Raw genomic sequence first — 21,881 nt, 5'->3', positions numbered from 1 at the left:
TATGAAACAGTTCAAACATGCTCAGCTCAACTAGGTTGCACTTTGTTATTTCTAATTATCTTGCTAGTGGCAACCTTTTCTTGTGCTGCATTCATGCACATACACACAGCCTTTCTCTACTATAACAGTGGACCCTGATAGCTTGGATGGCTCCTTCTCTGTTTCCAGCTGCTTTCATATGTACGCAGGTCCCTCTTTGTAATGAAACACCTGCATATCTTTCAGAAAAGGGAGGTAGAGTCTGCACTGTGTAAGCAGCCAGCTCTCTGCAGACTGCTAGTGCTTTTATTCACAAGATACTAACCTGAAAATAATGTGTTAGAAACCTGCTGGTAGCTTGCTGGGAGGTGCTCAATAAAAATGGAATAGGAAAGGACCTCTTTGCTATGTAATTCTGTCACCTTACTGTTTGTCCGGTGGTAAGTAACAATAAATATTACTTCTGCAAAATCATGTTATACAAAGAGCTCATTTTGCCTAAAACAGTGTGCTTGAGACTAAACATCAACTTCAGCATTGCCAAAGATAGGAATGAAAACACTACTTTTAGATTCCCAAATCCATTTTTCTTTGGCAATCTAAGCCAAGAAGGGTGCCAAAATACATGGCAGATTTATATGTCTGTGAATTTATTAGATGCACTTGCAAAGAAGTTTTACAGTCTTAAAAAACATTTATTATCTGATAGGAGATAAACTGTTGTTCCTAACTGGAATAAATAAAAGTTTTGCCATTTCAGGCATAGTTTTGCTTGTTGAAGTAGTCTGATTCAACACATGGGGTGAGCAAACTATTCAAGAAATAACTATACAGTGCCTATTATTAATACAGTGAAGAAGCTGTCTCTGGAATAGCCCTGGCGTTTGGAGTGAAAAATTACAAGGACATACATTGTTAGGAAGAAATTGCAGACTGTTGCAGACTTGTTTCTTGTTGTGTCCCAGGACCTTGTCAGTATCGATAATTATTCTTTGCTTCTGTTTCTTTCAGGGCCCTCCTGGTCCAAAAGGCGAGAAGGTGAGTTGACGCACAGGTGACACTTACAAGGTGAATGGAAAGCCCAGCATGAACTAAAGAGACCGTTTGTATTGACGCAGTGTAATGTTAGATTATGTAAGAGAGCTGGGTAGCACACAGATGCTGTGTTAAACCTATCATCTCATCTTTCCACTTTGCAGGGAGATCAAGGTGATCAGGGCCCTCGGGTAAGCATCTTAAAAAAAATGTTACACTTCCCCTTCGCTGAGTAGGCAATTAGTCTTTACTGCAAAACTAAATTAAATACACTGTCTGAGCTAATTATGCTTATTAGCTGCATTTACCCTGCATGTTGAAGTAAGTGTCTGCAGGACAGTAATACTGAACATGACCAGATAGTGTCTGGGAAGATTTGAGTAACAGTAATAATGCATTCAAAATACACAATTTTCATTATGGGTGGAAGCAGGTTTCACAGTGGTTTTGCTCTGCTGTACAAAAGCTGGCTTTCCTAACCAAACCTTTCAGTTTCCCCAGCAATGTTTTCACGCCTTGCATGGGCTCCCACAATGCAGAGGGCTGGTGGGTTTCTAATAAATGTACTTCCAAATTTCATGTAAAATGTATCTAGTAATTAGTGAATTACAAACAAATATCATGTATGCATGTAGTAGCTCTTTTTCCTGACATGTCTGTATTTAATATTTTAATGATAATAATATCATCTTGTAAATACATTCAAACAGTTAGACAGGACATGTTTTAGCCATGGAAATGTAAAGGTTCTTTTAGTTTTTAAATATGTTTATTTTAGCAGAGAAATAGAGGAATACAGGGGTAAAAATTCAGATAGAGTGGCCATGCCAGTTCATTCTTCTTTACATCTGTGCTTTGTTAGAAAATGTTTGGTTAATTGTTCCGATGATATAGTGACTTTCTTTGGTTACACATTTATAAATCTCTATAACAGCATGTTCCATGGATTTTCTTTTTTTTTTTTTTTTGTCAACTATGTTAAATATTTTGAATTTGCAATTTTATTTTATTCTCCTATTGTGTTTCATGTTTGTTTTATTTGTAGTTAATAAGATTATCTAAAATCATAACATGCGTTTATAGCTGAATTTGGTGTTGGTGCTATCAGTGTTAATTACCTACAAAGGTGTCCTGTTATGCTTGGTAATATGACTGCACATTATAAAGGCAGAGGCCTGTTAGTGAACAGCTATAAATATTATTTCAGTTTAAACACAAAAAGAAGAATTGGAAAATTATTTAAAGAAATAAAAAGGAAATAGAGAGTAACAATGTGAGGAACATGTGAATACACAGATTGAAGGTTCTGAAGAATATAAAAATTTCCTTTTAACTTCTAATCAAATTTAGTATCTCTCAGAAACCATGCTAGGCTGAGTATTTTGGCTGGTTCTGTGCTACGGAACCTCGTGGGGAATGTGAGGGGAGAAAGGGCACAGGAGGAGCGTGGAGTAGTGCCTGTGGCTGAAGAGAGGATTCTTCATTCATCCTGTGACTGATGCACAGTCAGAAGCCTGTGCATAGGTGCTTGCACGAAGTGGTCTTCTGTTCAGAAGAACTGGTGTTTACTTAAGAACAGGAGAGCAGATTTGACAATGTTATAAGAGATACATTAATATGGAAGAGCAATGCTGTAAAGAGTATTACACAGCTGAGGAGAAGAATCTGGAATTACGGGTGTTGGAGGAGTTTCTGGGGAAAGAGTCAGAGGTCTGAATACAAAAAAATAAAGCGTTATAGACGCAAGGGAAAAATGATGCTGATTTTTTCTCATGGTGGCATAAAATGGGAGAGCAGAGGGCAGCTTTGGAGGGAAAGCAAAGGTAGCAGGGCCTCTGCTGGCCCAGAAATCTTCGCAAAATATTGGAGAGAAGTAAGAACTAGAAAGTGGTTAAGAGTGTGCGGTTTTCAGTCCCTGGGTTTGGAAGTGTTAGCAATACCAAATAAGAACATGCAAGTTTGTTCACTGTTATCTTGCAGGTGGAACAAGTGCAAGAACTGCAGTGGAATATCTGCTACACAGAGACTGTTGTGTCCCACTTTGACAAGACAACGCCCTATAGTGGAGGGCAGTAGAATCTGTACTGGGCCATACAAATCATAGTTATGGCTACATTGTGCTTTTGATAAATCACGTGCAGCTAAAAAGCAAAAAAACCCCACAACCTAAGGAATACATGTTTAAGGACAACACAGAGTTAACTCTGCAGCAGCAGCTGGCAGCTGAGACTGAATTCTGAATCCGAATGTAGAAAAATAATTGAATAAGGCTGGTAGTAGAGAAGAAGAGGTGGTGAATAGCACCTTGTGGGCTAGCTGAACCTTCATTAATTGTTTAGTCAATGCATATTGTAGTAATGTACCTTTTTTTTAAGTGTATGGGTGTAGCTTCGATAAGTTGCCTAGTCTTGTTGGTTTTCCCTTTATCTTTTTTATGTGTGTTTGAATGTGTTCTACAGCAGCTTCTTCTATTTGTCTTTTGGATTTCACAAGTAATAAATATTACAAAGCCTCTGACCATTTTATGTTTCATGGTACAGCAGTTACCTCTTCTTATGACTGTCTTCAGGGTGAATCTGCTCAACTTGCTGTGCCAGGGGGTTTACAATATAATTAATGGAAATTATATGTGCAAGCCCATCATGCACCAAATGAAACTAAACCCATTTAAACGTGGCTGGTTACCTTTGCACATAGTTTTCCATCACTGCCTGTGTAAAATAAATGGGTTTGGAAGTAATACCATACCATATAATTTTAGAGAAATATTGTACCTGAAAGTGACTGTGGGATGGAATCAACATTTGGATTTCACAAGTTTGCAGACAGACTGGATATAATATCCAAAAGCAATAGACATTTTTAAACTAATTCAAGTTTTACAGATAACGAACCTGAAGTTTCTTTGGGTTCGTATTTTTACACATTGGTTTGAAACTAGCATTTAGCTTAACAAAAATTTTTATTGTTCCAAACAATTTTTATGACTTAGATTTTAAAATTACCCTTATTCTTTATGAAAGTTGCTTTCTTATTAGTAAAATAAATCAAAATAAAATGTAGAGGCTGTCCAGGTAAAGATGAGACCTTAGGCTTTTTAAATCCTGCTGAAAAGAAAACCACCCTAATTTTAAAAAAGCCTTTAAAGATTTTGTAATGGTAGGATTGCAAAGGATATGTTATCCAAGTATAGATTGTACCCTGGTTACTGGAAATAGATCTTCAGAGGTGAATGTCTGTGAAAGGAACAGCTAGTACTGAGTGTCTTAATCACTCTGTTCTCATCCTTCTGTATTTGACATAGTAAATATCTTCTGTCCTTTATCTTAGATACATGAGAGATTCCTTGCTTATCAGGTCTAGAAATCATCAGCTAGCAGCTGCCTTGAAATTGGTTTTGATCTAGGTACAATGAGAAACCACCCAGAAGCCATACTTCTATAGTTCCATAAAATTAATTACTCCTTTTGGCATGTTTAAGTAAATTTTCCTAGCATTTGGGTCTGCCCAGAACTGATAACATCTCTAAAATATCTTCAACAGAAGAGAAAGTTCTAGAAAAGTACTCAGAAGTTTATTTTGTTAACCTTTATTGACTTGAAGATTAAAAAGATGCGTTGTGTACTGTTAAAACAATGAGGTTTAGACAGTGATGCTCTTTTTTATTTAATCTTTTCCCCTTACCTATTCAATTTTAATACATTTGTTACTTAGTTGCTGCACACTAGAGAGAAATCATTGTTTTACAATAGAAATTTTGCAGGTTCTGCTCTTCTGTGCTGGCAAACTATTTAAAAATTATCTAATGTAGACAGAAATGGTTCTGAAAGCAGTCTATTTACTGAAGTAGCTAAATACAAGTGCGTATGTCTGTATATGTAAGCTATCTTTCTAACTGAAGTATTGCTTCACTTGTATCACTGTAGACACAACTTCTATAAACTGTCCATGTTAAAGGGAAATTAAAGATATCCAAGCAGTAAATTTTGACCTGTTTTTTTATAAGAAAATTTTAAAATTTCTAGTTTTAAAATGTGTACTATTATTAGTTAATAGTTTTCTATGGAATGTGTAATAAATATTTTGAGCCTTTTCCCACTTCTACTGACAATAAATAGAAAACCTATATTCATGTCATTAGAATCAGTACCTCATTCATAATCAGATAATACTAGTTACTGAGTGATGATTAAACCATGATCATTAACTTTTCACCATCTTTTAAAGCCATCTTATTTTGTATTATATTTCATTTGAAGGTTAACACTTTTTTATTTTTTTAGAGAGGAACAGGTTTGCTTCACAAAATAGGTAATAGTATAAAATAGTATAAATAGTATAAATACCATAAAAATCAAGCCGATTTCTTGCCTTCAGCAAAAGCAAGAGCCCATTTTTTGGAGGCAACGCTAACTGTAGGAAATGTAGGTGAATCAGTGATGTAATAGGAAGCTTTGTTCCCAGACAGTGCTAATTTTTATCCTTATTCAACATCTCATTAAAGCTAAAATGTATAGAAGTATAGTCAGAGTATTATTTTAATTAAATATAATTTTACATAATTTAAACGTATTCTGTGAATTTCTTACAGGACTGTAATTGATGATGCTTGATTATATCCTCTGAAAGTTTCTCTTAATTTCTTCTATAAACACTGCTCATTAATTTTATCTTTCTTAATAGAAGGGCTGGGTAACTTTTATTAGCATAAATTAGCTGGGGACAGCTTTTTCTTTTCTGATTAAATACCCTTTGGTTTCATTTATATGAATATACTGTCAAAAGCTATGCAGAGGTGGTGATATAGTGGTAGTATTCCCTTAAGGGATATTCTTATGTGTGTATAAAAACAAGTTTTTTGGTTTATTATGTGTTACTTCAGATACATAGTGCAAATACTGTACCACTTTAAGTTCATACTTGACCACACATTGTTGTTTCTTCTGTTATTAATTGTCCTGTGTAAAGCAAATTCTAGTTCACATTATAAACTATATCTAACCACTGTTTCAAACTCTGCTCTTAGTGTGACACAGTAAGAAGACTAAAAGAAAGTTCATGGTTCCTTCTGTTAACATAACGTTCACTAAAGCAGCATCATAGAGTAAACTGCTGGACATCTGGTTTAATACCATTTTTTCTGTGAGCAGTTAATTTAACTTCTGAGACTTTGTTTCCTTATCTGCCAGAAGGCAACAGGGGTATTTACCTACTCCATTCCTGCGACTAATTATCTGTTCTGCTTCACTAGTATTAAGTTGTTGTAGCTCCCCTGTTTTCCATTAAGCTGAAACTAGGATAACAAATTGGAGCAAGGTAACTTGGAGCTCTGTAACTGTATGATATTAGGAAAGAACTCAGACTGTATTGGTTGCCAACTTCATCTGAAGCAATGGGACACTCGGACGAAAGGAAGATGTGCCACCTTTCGGAGTTCACAGGAGTGTTTTTTGGCTGTGGATGACTCTCTAGGGCCAAGCTATGCCTTTGATGTTCAACTCCTGAGGTTCCCCTGGGGAATGCAGAACAGCTGTGACACTCTAGAAAGAGTGCCACATACATGCTCCCAAGAGGAGGATGTTGTCATTCCTGTCTTAAGAGCTAGTCGGTGCTTGTCTTCACTCACCACCAGTTGGTTTGCATCTTGCCCCTTTTTAGCAGTGCCAGAGGAATGGTGAGGAAGGAAGTCTCTGTACATCCTGTTCCTTTTTCTACAGCCCTGTCCTGTGACTGACAAAATATCATGTAGTTGTTTTATCTCAAACTGCAGCTGTCATGCTGCAATACTGAACACTTGAGTTATACCAATTTGATTGAAAACAACTCTTTAAAAATATTTCATGCAGTCTTAATGAATATCGTAGAAGTGGCTTGAACCACTTACCTGCGTTTTTTAACTTCAGTGGGTATATAATTTGAAGAGAAACATAAGCCAGGACAGAAGATTTTTGCTGTGAGAACCAGCTTGGTTCTGGGGAGAACCAACTCATCTTGAAGTTAACTGGATGTCTACCACCGGTTTCAGTGAGAGAAGTAGGCTTGCCTTCAGGAAGGAAGGTGATACATATTTTGCGTAGGTCAGATGGTGATCACTCATCAGAACTTGTAACTAAGTTGTGTGGCATAGATGCTTGCCTCACTGAAAATTCATCTAATAGTAGGACCAAAACAGAAAAGTTCTGGCTTTTTCCAGCTTTGTTCATTTTGAGTGCAATTTCAGATAGAGTCTACTGTGAAAATACTGAGGTCATCATAGAAAACTACACTTTTTTAGTGACCTGTTTGTGCTAGTTCTTAAAATTACATTTTTTATTATTTTAATACAAAGTCTGAATCATTATATAATGTATTCAAATTAAAGCTCTTTGCTGAATGATTGCCTAAGCAAAAAGAAATTTCTGGATCCTTGTCATCTTGTGCTGTTTTAGTCAGCAGATTTGCTGGTGGAGAAAGCGGCAGCTATGATAAAAGGGATTATATAAAAAAGCTCCTGCTGAGAGTCCATGGCACCATACAGGGTGATACCAAACACTGTATTCCCCAGGGCAGGTACAATAATTAGCTGCAGGACTGGCGCTTGGTCTGAAGGATTAATTAGAACTGGAGGTGGTGTTGGGGGGCGGTAAAGCAGCCATAAAGAGTGTCAAGATCACTCTGGCCAGAAGCCTATGTGATTTGATGTGAAATAGCAGCAGCTGGCTGTAACCTTAGGAAGTGCAAGTGAACAGCAGGTGGTAATTCCTGTCTCATTTACCATGTCTTCAGAGGAACATGTAAGCTTGTGCAGCTTGGGTTTATTGGCAGGTCAGAAGGAAAATCCTAAGGAGGACTGTGACATTTACTATACTAAGTAAATGCAATAGTAAAAATGGAGTGTACGCAGCATAGTGTAAAACCAGAAATGCTGTTGCTTAACGTTATTATACTTGCCATATGACAAGGTTATTATGACCTTATAATATTGACCTCATGTTGACCAATGCACAAACTGGAATGTACGTGAAAAATCTAGGACTGCTAGTAGGAATTACATCTTTAAAGGCCGTGATGGATATAACACAAGAATTACTTATTCTAAGTGAAAAAATCATATGATGTTCTGGCGTCTTTCAGTTTTCCCCGTAGCCATTGTATGGGCACAAGTAGGCTTTATCTACATTTCCAGGTAGATAAGCAGGACACTGCATTATGAAGCCTGTTACCCTCCTCCAAGCATCATGTTTTGCTTGGCATTTGGGCAAAAATTGCAGTGAGGCATGCAGCAAATGTGCTAGTTTGGAAATTGTAACCAGCTAGCATTTCAGGGTGAGCTTGAGTTGCTGTCAGCAGAGGAATTTAGTGCGCCAGTGGTCGCTGTTGATCACTGTAGTGTTTTGTATTCTGTGAGGGCCTCCCAGGGTGTAGAACAAGAGCCCTTCCTATGTGCAGTTCAAGAATCGAACCAAATAAAGAGAAAATTGAGTAGCTTTGAATCCATTATTGAGAACAGCTTTAGATAGAGAAAAAAATAAAACAGATCTAGGGGATATTTGAGGTTATATTTATAGCAGAATGACAGGAAAAGAAGAGAACTCATTTTGTGGGAAGGATAGCTCTTTTTATGCCTTTTTAAAAACTCATTGTGTGCCAACATTATCTTTCATGGATGCCAGAAGATGCAGTGCCCTCTAAAGCCTCCCACACATCCAAAAACTATGCACCCATTATAGTTTCTTTGCTGGATTCGATTTAATATTCCTGTGTTTCTGTTTCTCTCCAAATATGTGTGTTTTACATATGGGGAGATGATTCAGGTCCAAGCTGGCATTGCGTGTCTCTCACCTGTGAATCTCGGAAGGTGTGAAATTATGACTGCTTTAGTCAAGGGAAAGAAAGTTTTGTCCTACTTGGGAACAAATTGAAAGATGTTACTAAGTGCTGATGGAAAAATGGGGTCGTCCCATTTTCTCATATGTTGTTTATGTAGGCAGGAAACTGCAGTACTGATAGCTACTCTTGAACTTGTCTGTGCAGCGTTGGGAAGCATTGAGAATGCTGTGGCTGGACTGAGAAGTGCTTTATGTAAATATTTTTGTGTGGAGCTACACAAATCTTTTGAATTTTTTTCATCTCAAGGAAAACAAAATCTTTCACGGCAAACCACTGTATTTTCCAATTAAACTCCTTTCTTAATTAATTCTCAGCTCTACCTTTTTCAAGACAAAAAAAATCAAAACTGAGTTTTGAGTTTCCACTTCTTAAAGTGTCAAATTGCAAATATGCTGCTTTTAGAGGTGATTGAAAATTACTGTGCTGTAATCCTAAAGGCTGATGAGTAAAAATTAAGTTGTTAAAAGATTTTCTGTTTATCTTTTTTTTTTTTTTAAATAAATGAGTTTTAAAATTTATTGCTTGCTGCTTAGATTTTAGTTCTTTTGTAGGTTTCTTGTTTGTACTCATTTCCATTACATGGGTATTGTAGCTTTATCTAGAAAAGGAATGGACCATGTGCACAGCAGGGCTAATGAGTCACAGATGTAAAGATTCTGGCAAGTTACTATCCTAATAACTTATATCCCATAATAAGAGAATTGCAAATTTGATACATCTGTTTTCTAAATTGTGTATCCTTCCAGTCTTAGTACTGTCTCAGAGTGAGTGAGTTTAAATGTTTGGAGTTCTAGCCTTTTTTGGGGTTGTTATCTTTTTATTTGTTTCTAAAGATGAGATTTCAGGTCACCAAGCAATGCAGTTAGCCATACCACTATTCACTAGATCAAAACAGGAAGGCTTTATGGGCTCCTCTGACAGGGTCTCAGCTTTCTGGTCATGGGTATATATCAGGAACGAAGTTGATGAAGGTGATAGTGAAAGGACATCCATGTATCAAAAAGTTACTCCGCCTTTTCTGTAAAGACCAGTGCAGTCTTTGTGATCCACAGGTTCTCTGATGCATGTGGAGATGAATAGAGCTAATATTTGCCATGTTAAAAGAACCTGCTGCAGCTGGGACACCTGGCAGACTGCTGTTGCCTGTGATCCTCTGCACCAGGCCAGATAGGCTGCAAAGGGCTCATGCACTGTGGCAACATGGGTTGCCTCAACAGAGCCTTCACACACGACTTCCTGAAAGCCACCTTGTCTGCCAGCCAGAGCCAGGCACAGCTTTCCTTCACAGAGGTGCCAAGCGGCAACCCTGCAGCCATACACTCCAGACCTGAAGGAGGGGCTGTGCCACCAGCTCCACCTCATAGAGGTGGCATGTGTCTGTGCATGCGTGTAGAGAGCCTAGTGCTACCAGACTATATTTTATTCTGTGTTCCTCAGCCTGATGTCTCTAAGGCATTGAACAAGCCTCTGCTTCAGACAGTGTGGTATGCTAAAGACAAGGAGAGGACCTGGGGATTTCTTTCTTTAGGAGTTCACTGCTCAACTCTATAAGGTTTCAGCTTGATCAGAAGCTCTGATTCACACCCTACAAGGCAGCACAAGAAAGGTGTTGAACTGAGAGCAAAATTCACCCCTTGTATTGTCACAGCAGGCCATGATTACCACACTCCTCTCTTTTTTTAACCAGTAAGGTACAAGTTCTGCACATGTTGGTAGACTAGCATAGGAGAAGCCATATATAGCAGAAAATGCTTGAGGGGAGAAATTTTGCACTGGATATGAAAACACTGGTTTTATGTCTTGAAAATGTTGACCTTGGCCATTCTGGAATACCCAAGACCTAGCAGTAGATTGTTGTTCAGTGTTTATAATTGTGTATGTACTACAGTTTATGTGCTGAATGTCATATGTTAAACACGTGAGGAGCAAGATGTTAATTATACAAAGCACTTCAAAATCTACCATCACTGCTGTCAAGTTCCACAGCAATCCAGCGTTAAGGCTTTCTATTTAGGTCTCGAATTGCTGTAGCACATTTTACTTGAAAACGGCTCAGTCGTCTCCTGGCTGATAACAACTATCAAAAGATGATAACAATTTATTGTAATTTTAAGGAAAGTCACCTCTGTGGGACTGCTCCTTCTAAAATCTCTTGATATTCTCATTGTAAATGAACAGCCTGCATCTGCAGGGTGGTGCAAACCCAACTCTGTTTCCCATATGACAGAAAAGCTGTTTCCTGTCAGTAAGCAATGTAGGGTATACTAAACATAGTGTTTGTTCTGTTTGTCTGTTAGTAAATTGTCTCTGTGGTGCTTGTGTTGTGCTGTTTTGGTACCATGTTATGCTGTGTCCCTAGGGTCTGCCAGGCTTCCCCACAGTTGCTGCTCTGCACAGTAATCAGATCCTCACCGTCAAGGTTTGTGGCTGACATGTACCTGTTCAGTCAGATCTCTCTGTATCAGCATAAAAGTGCACATGAAAAAATTGTTTTTACCATTGAATACCAACAAATCCGTATGGTGGACCTAAGTTAAACCTTACTGCCTTTACACTGGTGTAAGTACTCCTGATGCAGAGCATGGGATCATGCCTGTAACTATGCATAGTGTTAGCCCTGGGAACATCCACGTTCCCCATGATCTCAATCAGTATTTTATTTTCAGATGAGATTTTTCTGTAGTTCTGCTTCCCTGAGGCATACAGGAGTGTGGAAAATGTCAGTGAACTCTATACTCGTTACATGTAGAGTCAGCTGTTTGTGTTAGATAGCAGAGGTTTAATCTGCACATACAGATTTTCTCAAAGAGCATTTGCAAATTAAGCAGGAAGGATTGAAGCAATCTGGTCAAGCTGGAACTCCAGCCATTATTAGAATGACACCATTCTTCATGGCACAATATGCTGGTTAGAAAATCTGACTGAAAGTTGAACTGGTGCTTTGTCTTTAGAAGCTTTGCTGAAAGAACAGCATATAAAAATGCTGATTTTTAGAGCCTGGGCAATGAAAAAATAATACATATGAAGAATTCTCACAGGAAATCTGGGGAGAAAAAAGTTATGCAGTTAACTCATTGTACGTGATTAATTCATAAAGTGGTATGTCCTGTATATTAGAGGTAAATTTCTTCAAAAGAAAATGCACAGTTTCTGTCAGGCAGAAGCACCGGTTTATATTATTTTAGTTATTACAAATCTAATGAATATGTCTTTATTTCTTTCTCGGGCCTTCCGATGTCTATTCTTCAATTCTCTCATCTCTGATCTTCAACCTTTGACCTCACCTGCCTGATCAGATGGTGTTTCCTAAAATCAATCATGGGTTTCTCTCAGCTGATCAGCAGCTCATTAAACGCCGCCTCATTAAGGTAGTGCTTCATCTCACTGGAGTCTGGTTCTTCTGTACATTCAATTTACTCTTTGCTGTACTTTTTTGTCAGATGCCTTCTTATAGCAGGATGTTCATTTGCAAATGTTTTGGAATGAAGCAACAGTTAATGATATTAACAATTAGAAGGCTATGGGTAGCTTTGCTAAATGATCCATATTTAAGATGCAGTTGGCTTTTTCAAGAGGTTAGCAGTGGTATGCTGGAAATTAAATAACTTAAGTACCATGGTTTGGTCTCTTTTTTTTAAAGGGGAAAGCAGTATGTTTTGGCAACTCTTGGAAATTGGCTTTTACAAATTAATAAGGTAAATTAGAAGTAAAAACCATTAAGAGAGTTAGCTAATAGTCATTGTAAAACAGCTCCCCAGAACAAATGAAAAATTATGTACAACTTCATGAAAAAGCAGTTATTTTCCATGCTCATATTTGAAATCTATCTATGCATCATCCATGGGCTTGGAAAATTGCCATGCAAACTATATATTCTCACACATGACTTTTCTTTCTTACCTCAGCTTTGTTATGATTATGTGAATCATGAAGCAAACAGTTGCTTATTGAAAACAGTTTCTTGTTCTGGAGAACTAGATGAGTAAAATATTGCAAAGCTACCCCAAATTTTGGCGTATGTGCTGTGGTAGGACAAGCAGTTTAGAATTTGAATGTTCTGCTCTGTGGCCGATTGCACTGGAAAGATACAACCCTCTGCTCTTCAAGGCAAAGTTCAGTCTCTGCCATAAGCAGTAAAGAAGCCACTGTCCAGCTCGTGGCAGCTTCTTCCAGCCTGTCTTGTGATCCTTCTGGGTAAATCAATGTCTTTTTATGTGGTTGGTGCCTATAAAGCAAACTTGTGATGAGTTTTGTGTTCATTCAGGGGGACCAAGGACAAGCTGGACCCCCTGGACCTCCAGGGCCACCAGGACCCAGAGGGCCACCAGGAGATACCGGCAAAGATGGTCCTCGTGGGATGCCTGGCTTACCGGTGAGTTAGTCTGTGGCTTTCATGGTGTCCAAATTCTTCTCAAGTATATGCCAGCTCAGTTTCAAAGATGCTTTCTGAGGTAAGATTGGCAAGTAAGATAATATGGAAGCTGAACCGCAGGCAGATTTATGGTGTATCTGAAGTCCCCCCCACAAAGAGCAAGTTCATCGCAGGGCCAAGAGTAACACCTAGGTTCCTTGCTTCACTCTCCTAATAGTTCCCCACACATTCTAAGGTTTCTCAGTTTCTCACTGATGTAACGTAAGCATTAATAGCTGCATGAGGAGGGTATGCCCCTCCTATAAGTAGTAAATGTTGCTTCTAAAACTTCAAGATAAAGGTGAATTTGAGATGTTGTAGCATGGAAGTGCCTGAATTCTCACTTCCTAATGATTTAGCCTAAAAAATAGTGGAATTAAAGTCATAAACTGCTAAATGCTGCCCAAAGTATGATGGAGTTTGGAGTCAGGTTCTGCCACCTTCACACAAGTAGAACAGTACCATTGTCTGTGGCTGATTCCCTATATTTCATTAGAACAACCAGCAGAATCCATTATAATTGATAATTGGTTTAGGCACAATATCCAACCCACTGCCTTTGGCACTTTGTGACCTGATGATTAAACACTTGTTAAACAGATGCATAAATAAATGACTTTTCCTTTTTTTTTTTTTTTTTTTTTAAGCAAAATATGAGTATGTTTTTGGTTTTATATTTTGTAGGCTCCTGAATTTTTATTCTTTTGAAAGAAGTAACTCTCTTTTTATCATGAATACCACTGTGTCATCAGTGTAGAAATGGAATAACAGACAGGAAAGAGACATGACAATTGAAATGCCACATGCACAGCTGCACACACACCCATGATAAATACAAATTATGGCTGAGAGGACACATAAGGAACTAGCAAGGTGAGGACCAGCACTGGAAATAGAAACAGGATTTTCTGAAGACAAAGCATAGCTTGTTATGTGGGGCCAGGATAGGAAGGCATAAAACTTCCCTGCAGGGCCTTTTTAGGTAAAACCAAGAAAGAAAATGCTTACACTCCTCTTCTGGCCCTATTCAGGTTGCCTCATCTGAACCAGTACAAATACAATATAATATGATGATAGTAGTAAGATCCTGCTAAAATTTCCTGTGAAAACCCACCAAGGCTTGGCAGTTAAGACCTGTAATGTTCTAGGGCTGCCACTGTTAATGTTGTTGCTTTGTTTGTTTTGGTTTTTACCACTATTGCCCTTATAAGTTCTAGCTCAAGGTTATGAAATGACATTAAAAGTCTGTCGTTTCCATTGTTGAGCACCTACTCATTTCTTGTTCATCCTGCAGCACGTCAGGCTTTGGGCCTCATCTCGGCCTCCGTTTTGTCCTTTTAGTGTGGTAAAATTGACTGCAGTCAGCAGAGTTGCTTCTGCTTTGATGTAGTGAGGGTGAGACTGAAACCAGAACTCATTTCCAACTGCAGCGGTGCCATTTTTATAGTTCAAGCACAAGAGGCTAACAGAATCAGCTGGTGTTGCTGCTTACAATGTGACTGTGTGTTGCTTGGGGTTTTGTGTTTTTTTAGCAAAGGGAACATTAGTGTTTCTCATAACAGGGAAGTAATGCATTTTATGCAATGAGGTCATTCCATTTTATAATAGTTCTGTAGTGATTTTGACTTTAGATGGCAAAAGAGAGTTTCTTTTTATAGTTTTTTAAGCTCTGGCTATCTTAAGCCCTATAGCATTATGGAAAATCAGTTCTTAATACTGTTTTAGAATCAGATACAAACAAGCACACAGAAACCATCCAGATTGCTGACTGCTGTTACCATCCTGCTCCTTGCTACTGTCCTGTACCCTCAGGTTAATGATCCTGACCCCCAAAAGGTTTTTTTTCTCCATGGCTGTGTGATGTGCAGTCAGCAGGAGAGCTGTAAAAAATTTAGCCCAGAGGTAGTGACAGCTTTGTACCTTTAAAAGGCTTGCATGGGCCTTTCAGCTAAAAAGCTGAACAACAAAATAGCTGCACTGTGTTATGCATAAGGACATTGCAGCACCACACAGCTGTAGGAGGATGTCCTCACAGTGACCAATCACCATTAGAAGACAGTCATTTCCTCTTTCATAGTGGTAGGCAAAGCAGGGACTTCTCTTCCAACCTGTCTTTCTCAAACAAGGAGCTTTACAATCACCAGAGCTATTAGATGACACTTTGGCCCCTGCTTTTCCCCATGCCCATGCACTTGCTGTGTATCCTAAGCAAGTCAGGCAGCCAAGATAGCAAGGCACAGGGAGAAGCTCCAGCAGCTGCCATTACTTCTCTTCCACAGTGTACCAGGGGAAAGAAGCAGCCTGTGTGCCCATGTCTCCATCTGTGTCATCATCACCTTGCATCTCAGAAGTGTGCACCCTATTACAGACACTTAAGGCTTCTAGAGATGAGAAAGTGTTGGTTTCTCAGTCAGGAAATCATTAGTGCTGAGGAGGTAGAAATGTTAGAGAAATGCTGTTGGACATATGGCCAACAGAGAGCACCATGGAAGGGATGTAAGAAAGGGTTGTTCAGCCATCTGCTTAAGCCTTTCTTTGGATGTCCACAGAAGATCCTGTTGGAACGAGAACATGCTCGCCTTCATCCAGAGTAACACTTTCGCATCCCACAGACACCAGAACAAAGACTTTGAAACTTTAATGCCTCCAAAAAGAAATAAAAGGAGAATGAGATTTTTTTTAATTTTTTTTTTTTTTTTGGTAATAAGACAATAGAAAATGATACAAACTCTTGAAATTATTTCACCTTTATTTCCCTAAATTTATGGGACATCTTGATGCTCATTTCAGGCTGTGAGATTGCTGTATACATAAGTTAGCAACGTTTCAGAGAGAGCTTAGAAGTCCAACAAGCTTGGGTAATTAGCTGTAAGAAACCTGTGTTTATCTGGCTTCTCTCTCTTGGGTATCTTGGTGTGTTTGCAGATGCTACATATTCTCTTCTGAATGCAATGCATACATAGAATCATAGAATCATAAAATCACCTAGGTTGGAAAGGAGCTTTAAGGTCATCAAGTCCCACCATTGTCCCAGGACTGCCAAGACTGCCACTAAATCATGTCACTAAGGGCCTCATCTACACAGTTTTTGAACACTTCCAGGGACAGTGATTCCACTACTGCCCTGGGCAGCCTGTTCCAATGCCTGACCACCCTCTCTGTGAAGAAATTTTTCCTAATATCCAGTCTAAACCTCCCTGGTGCAGCTTTGAGGCCGTTACCTCTTATCCTATCGCTTGTCACTTGTGAGAAAGACCAACCCGCACCTCACTGCAGCCTCCTTTCAGGTAGTTGTAGAGAGCGATAAGGTGCCCCCGAGCCTTCTCTTCTCCAGACTAAACAACCCCAGTTCCCTCAGCTGTTCCTCATCAGACTTGTGCTCCAGACCCTTCAGCAGCTCCATTGCACTTCTCTGGACCTGCTGCAGCACCTCAATGTCTCTCTTGTACTGAGAAGGCCAGAAATGGAACACAGTATTCGAGGTGTGGCCTCACCAGTGCCGAGTACAGGGGATGATCGCTGCCCTGGCCCTGCTGGCCACGCTATTTCTGATACAAGCCAGGATGTTGTTGGCCTTCTTGGTTGCCTGGGCACAAGCTGGATCACGTTCAGCAGCCATCAATCTGCACCTCCCGTTTTTTTTCTGCTGTGCAGCTTTCCAGCCACTCTTCCCCAAGCCTGTAGCGTTGCATGAGGTAACACAGTGTTGCACACTGATTTTTCTGATTTTTTTGGTTGCCAAGAACAACGTCATCAGAACAGTTATCATTTATTTGACAGGTTTTCTTTTATGACAAAGCTGCTAAAGAAGATCCTGCAACTGTGCTGTTACAACAGCACACGGACTGCCTATTGGACTGCTCTATTGGGTTTACAAGAGAGTGATCTAAATGCAGATCACTGAAATGATAAGGAACTCTCTTTTTCGGATGGGTATTTTTAGCCCATGTTGTACAACTGGTATGTTTTACTGTCTCTATAGACAGCTGTATGTGTTCATATGGAAGTAAATGGAGAAGGTAGATTCTTACTTTCTGTGGAGCTGTGCCCACAGAAAGAGAATACAGTTTTGAAAGCCAATCCAGGTATTTAACACCTGAGTAATTATTGCATGGCTTCAAGATACCAATTTTCATGGGTTTATGGAACATGATAACTGGCAATGGTAAGTTATGTCTGCTGACTAAGGTGATGACACTTATTTTGGAATATGAAGAGCACTTATTTTGGAGTATGAAAACAGTGGGATTCAGTACACATGAAAATAAGCTTTCTCTGTGTCTTTTAGCACCACTGACTGGAATGGAATTTATGTTTGGAACTAAGGGACAGTCAGGACACCAATACTTAACTGTTGTCTCAAGAACTATACAATTACTTGATTGTAAAAAAGTACTTTGCCTTTTAAAATGCCTGAGATTTGGCCTACTAGTTCAAAAAATCAAAAAAGTAATACATGTAATGTGTAGTCAGCTGCCATACTTGTTTAAGAAAGGATTTTTTTAAGATACTTTATTATTAGGTAGAAAATTGAATTCAAGACATGTTACTGAAATTATTCACTCCTTTTTTCTTTAAGGGTGAGCCAGGAAAACCGGGAGAACAAGGATTAATAGTAAGTACTCTGTCAGTTTGCTAAGAAACTGTAACAGATACATGATGTATACTTTGTAAAATGTGAAATTCCAAAAAGCTTTATAGCTGTGTATTTCCTAACCTTCCTTTGTCACTGACTATTTGAAGCCTCATTTGTGAAGAAAACATGAGAAAGACAATCTCCTCGTTTTACGCACAGTTGTCTGTCATATAAGGCTAACTTCTTTAAGCTTGCAGTAGAGGGAAATGAAACAGCTAAGGGCAAACAGCAAAGCAAAAAAGAGTCAAGCCAGGTGTTCCCAGTTCCTGGCCCCCACTTATCACTGTCTCTGAAATTGAGCTGTTTCCACCTTGAGAGCATTGAGCAGCACAAAAACCATCTACTTGTTTTAAGGACCAAAATCCCAGCTGTCTCTGTGGCAAAAGATCTTGGCCCTTTGCCTGATGGAAAAGTGAGGACACAGCACAGCACACTGAAACTCTTAGAATATTCTCCTCTCCTGAGGTTTTGGTTTTTTCCTCTGTGTGTGTGAGAATGTAACAGACAACTGAATGCATTTTTTACAAATAGTCAGATATGGGAGTAAATGTTCTCTGTTGCATCAGGAACTAATTTACCCTATTCATTTGGAAGCAAATTGAAGTTCCACTGGTTGTAAATCAGCTTCAGCCACAGGGTAAGACATCAGAAGTTTCTGCCTGTCACTTATTCCCAGAACCCTGAAACACGCGGTGGTTTTTTTCCCTTAAGATCTCCCTAAACACTTATGGTCATTCTTATTTTTATGAGAGATGACAGAACTGTAGCCTGAGGCATGTGGTTTTGATTCCTGAATGCTTCTGAGGAGGAAGATTATATGCTCAGCAATCACTGCAGATATGATTGCTATCTGTTTGTATTTATGAAGTTTTAAACAGGTGTGATGATCTTTAACTTTGACAAATTGCAAAACATTTTGAATTAACAAAATCCAATATCTTTTGGAAGAAAAAAATATAAGATTTTGAGACTCAGAAATACCTACTGTGATCAGGAAGTTAAAGTCCTGTACTTTTTCATTTCAAGATAATGGTTTAAAAAAACCAAAATCAAAGCCTCCCAAAGGTACTTACACAAAGGTAAAACTTAGTGTTTCAAGATGTTTGATAGATGGACCACTCGGTGGATAAAAAACTGGCTCGATGGCCGCACGCAAAGAGTTGTGGTAAATGGCTCGATGTCCAGTTGGAAACCTGTAACGAGTGGTGTCCCTCAGGGATCGGTGTTGGGACCGGTCCTGTTCAACATCTTTGTCGGTGACATGGACAGTGGGATTGAGTGCGCCCTCAGCAAGTTTGCCGATGACACCAAGCTGTGTGGTTCGGTTGATACGCTGGAGGGAAGGGATGCCATCCAGAGGGACCTTGACACGCTTGTGAGGTGGGCCGATGCCAACCTTATGAAGTTTAACCAAGCCAAGTGCAAGGTCCTACACCTGGGTCGGGGCAATCCCAGGCACTGCTACAGGTTGGGCAGAGAAGAGATTCAGAGCAGCCCTGCAGAAAAGGACTTGGGGGTGTTGGTTGACGAGAAGCTTAACATGAGCCGGCAGTGTGCGCTTGCAGCCCAGAAAGCCAACCGCATCCTGGGCTGCATCAAAAGAAGCGTGACCAGCAGGTCGAAGGAGGTGATCCTGCCCCTCTACTCTGCTCTTGTGAGACCCCACTTGGAGTACTGCGTACAGTTCTGGTGTCCTCAACATAAAAAGGACATGGAGCTGTTGGAGCGAGTCCAGAGGAGGGCCACGAGGATGATAAGAGGGCTGGAGCACCTCCCATATGAAGACAGGCTGAGAAAGTTGGGGCTGTTCAGCCTGGAGAAGAGAAGGCTGCGTGGAGACCTCATAGCAGCCTTCCAGTATCTGAAGGGGGTCTACAAGGATGCTGGGGAGGGACTCTTCCTTAGGGACTGTAGTGGTAGGACAAGGGGTAATGGGTTCAAACTTAAACAGGGGAAGTTTAGATTAGATATAAGGAAGAAGTTCTTTACAGTGAGGGTGGTGAAGCACTGGAATGGGTTGCCCAGGGAGGTTGTGGATGCTGCATCCCTGGTGGTGTTCAAGGCCAGGTTGGACAGAGCCTTGAGCCACGTGGTTTAGGGCAAGGTGTCCCTGCCTATGGCAGGGGGGTTGGAACTAGATGATCTTAAGGTCCTTTCCAACCCTTACGATTCTATGATTCTATGATTCTATGTTTCCAGCCTCTTGTTTGCTCTTTTTGGTTTTTGAGGGCGTGTTAATAGTAAGTGTAATAGCTGGGAAGGGAGGTTTTTCCTTTGATTTCTTTAATTTGGAATGTTTTCTTATTTGACCTCTGGATAAAACTCAGTCAGATTCTGTAACAGTGTCTTCTATTCAAGATCAGATCTTCAGGGTCACAGAATACCTAAGGGCTTCTAAAGCAAAACATAGTCTGTCATCTTTAAGTCTCCATTTTTAGAAGACTCCCACTGCTCTGAAGTAACCATCTGTGTGTAAGAACTAATGAACTCCTCCTGATCTGTTCCTTTAAATGCAAGTGTGTTTAAATAGGGAGAAAAGGTGTTTTAAAAATCAAATCAACAAACTTAAGTTAGAGAAAGATCCAAGATTACCTGAATTTGCAGCTCCAAATGCCTGTTCTAAAAGTCAATCTGACTGCTTAAATGTTAGATTGTGTATAGATCAAAGAGCATCAAGAAGGTAATTAATTTCTTTTTATTCTTCTTGGTCTTCTGACATACTTTTTATGCCAGTATGGGTTTCAAGACTCTCTTCCCTGTGGAAAGTGCTACAATTATTTTGATGCTGTCTAGCTGCTTCTGACATCTTCCATCTTGCATTTTTGCACTCAGATATCTCTCTATTCCCACATTGGAAATTGAGACATTACTGCAGAAATGGCTGATTTCCCAACAAGTGTGCTGTAAAACTGTGTTGCCAGAGAAAATAGGTATAGTTTGCTGTGTAAGACACAGGCCTTCACTTACCTGAAATTCTTCTTCTGCATTTTTCATGTATTATCTTTTCAAAGTAAATGAAACTGGAGATCTCTGTCCAGAGGAGCTTCTAGGTTAATTCTGCAGGAATTCTTTTGTAAGGACTTGCGTTTTTTTCACACGAAGAATCTGAAGTCTGAGTTACCTTCCTGTTTCTTCTTCCTGATGAAATGGAAACTGAAGTCGATGGGTCCCATAAAGGACTACAAGTCCTGGCGTACAATGGGTCCACTTGTTGGGGTATACTGTGGATTCCTCCTTGACCACATGTCCAAAGCCCTTTCCAGTAAGAAGCAAGTATTCTGGTTCTTTGTCAGGTTGGAGACAGGATACAGCCAAGGAGAGCACCGGATGCTGTGAAACAATCCCTACAATTTGGATGTACTTGCTGAAGGTTGTAGAAGCTGAAGGCTACTTGTAGAAGCTTCAAGTTCCATGGTGCTGTTCAAGAGAAGAAGAGCTGCAAGCCTCACCTCCAGATTATAATAATGGGGATAGAAGCTTTTCTCTTTCATAAAACACCAATAACACTTGTATATTGGTAATGATCCTTGGTATTTCTAGATGAATGTACAGGTTATTGATAGAACTGGTTAACTCAGTTTTAACCTGTGAACCAACAATGGCACAGTTTGAAATTACTTAGTTTTCTATTTTCTTTCTGTACAAGAAATGGAATAAATTTCTTGAAGAGCACAAGATAGTAGATAGTGAGATAGTAGTGTTTTCCAGCTTGTGTCTCAGAATGTACCACAAGCTTATTACACATGTTGAGTAATTGGTGACCTACTCAAACAATGTGTGCCTTGATTCCCAAAAAGGCAAAATAATTTTAATGCATTTGGTGTTCCGGGTATGTTTATATTCTCCATCCAGTTAAATAGGAAACCCAGTGGCTCTAGCGAAGACAAAGATGTGACAATTTGCTGCAATGGAGAATTTGCTGCCATGTTCTTTATTTTTAATGAAGTTCTT

At 39.4% G+C, this 21,881-nt stretch overlaps 1 protein-coding gene across 7 annotated transcripts in view; it reads left to right on the top strand.

The window, feature by feature from the left end:
* Positions 1–21,881, top strand: part of COL25A1 (collagen type XXV alpha 1 chain) — a 306,555-nt gene that overhangs the window by 201,997 nt on the left and 82,677 nt on the right. For 5 of the 7 annotated variants that reach the window (XM_030492732.1, XM_030492734.1, XM_030492735.1 and 2 more), the window contains exons 6-10: positions 991–1,017; positions 1,179–1,205; positions 12,180–12,251; positions 13,148–13,255; positions 17,874–17,909. In XM_030492732.1, coding sequence (XP_030348592.1) covers positions 991–1,017; positions 1,179–1,205; positions 12,180–12,251; positions 13,148–13,255; positions 17,874–17,909 — 270 coding nt within the window. Of the gene's footprint in view, positions 1–990; positions 1,018–1,178; positions 1,206–11,242; positions 11,303–12,179; positions 12,252–13,147; positions 13,256–17,873; positions 17,910–21,881 lie in introns of all 7 variants that reach the window. The other 2 variants (XM_030492737.1, XM_030492731.1) reach the window with 2 other exon arrangements.

The sequence above is a fragment of the Strigops habroptila genome, chromosome 7 (genome assembly GCF_004027225.2).
Source record: "Strigops habroptila isolate Jane chromosome 7, bStrHab1.2.pri, whole genome shotgun sequence".
NCBI lineage: Eukaryota > Metazoa > Chordata > Aves > Psittaciformes > Psittacidae > Strigops > Strigops habroptila.
Note: the sequence above shows the minus strand (reverse complement) of the source record. Positions and strands in the feature narration are given on the sequence as shown.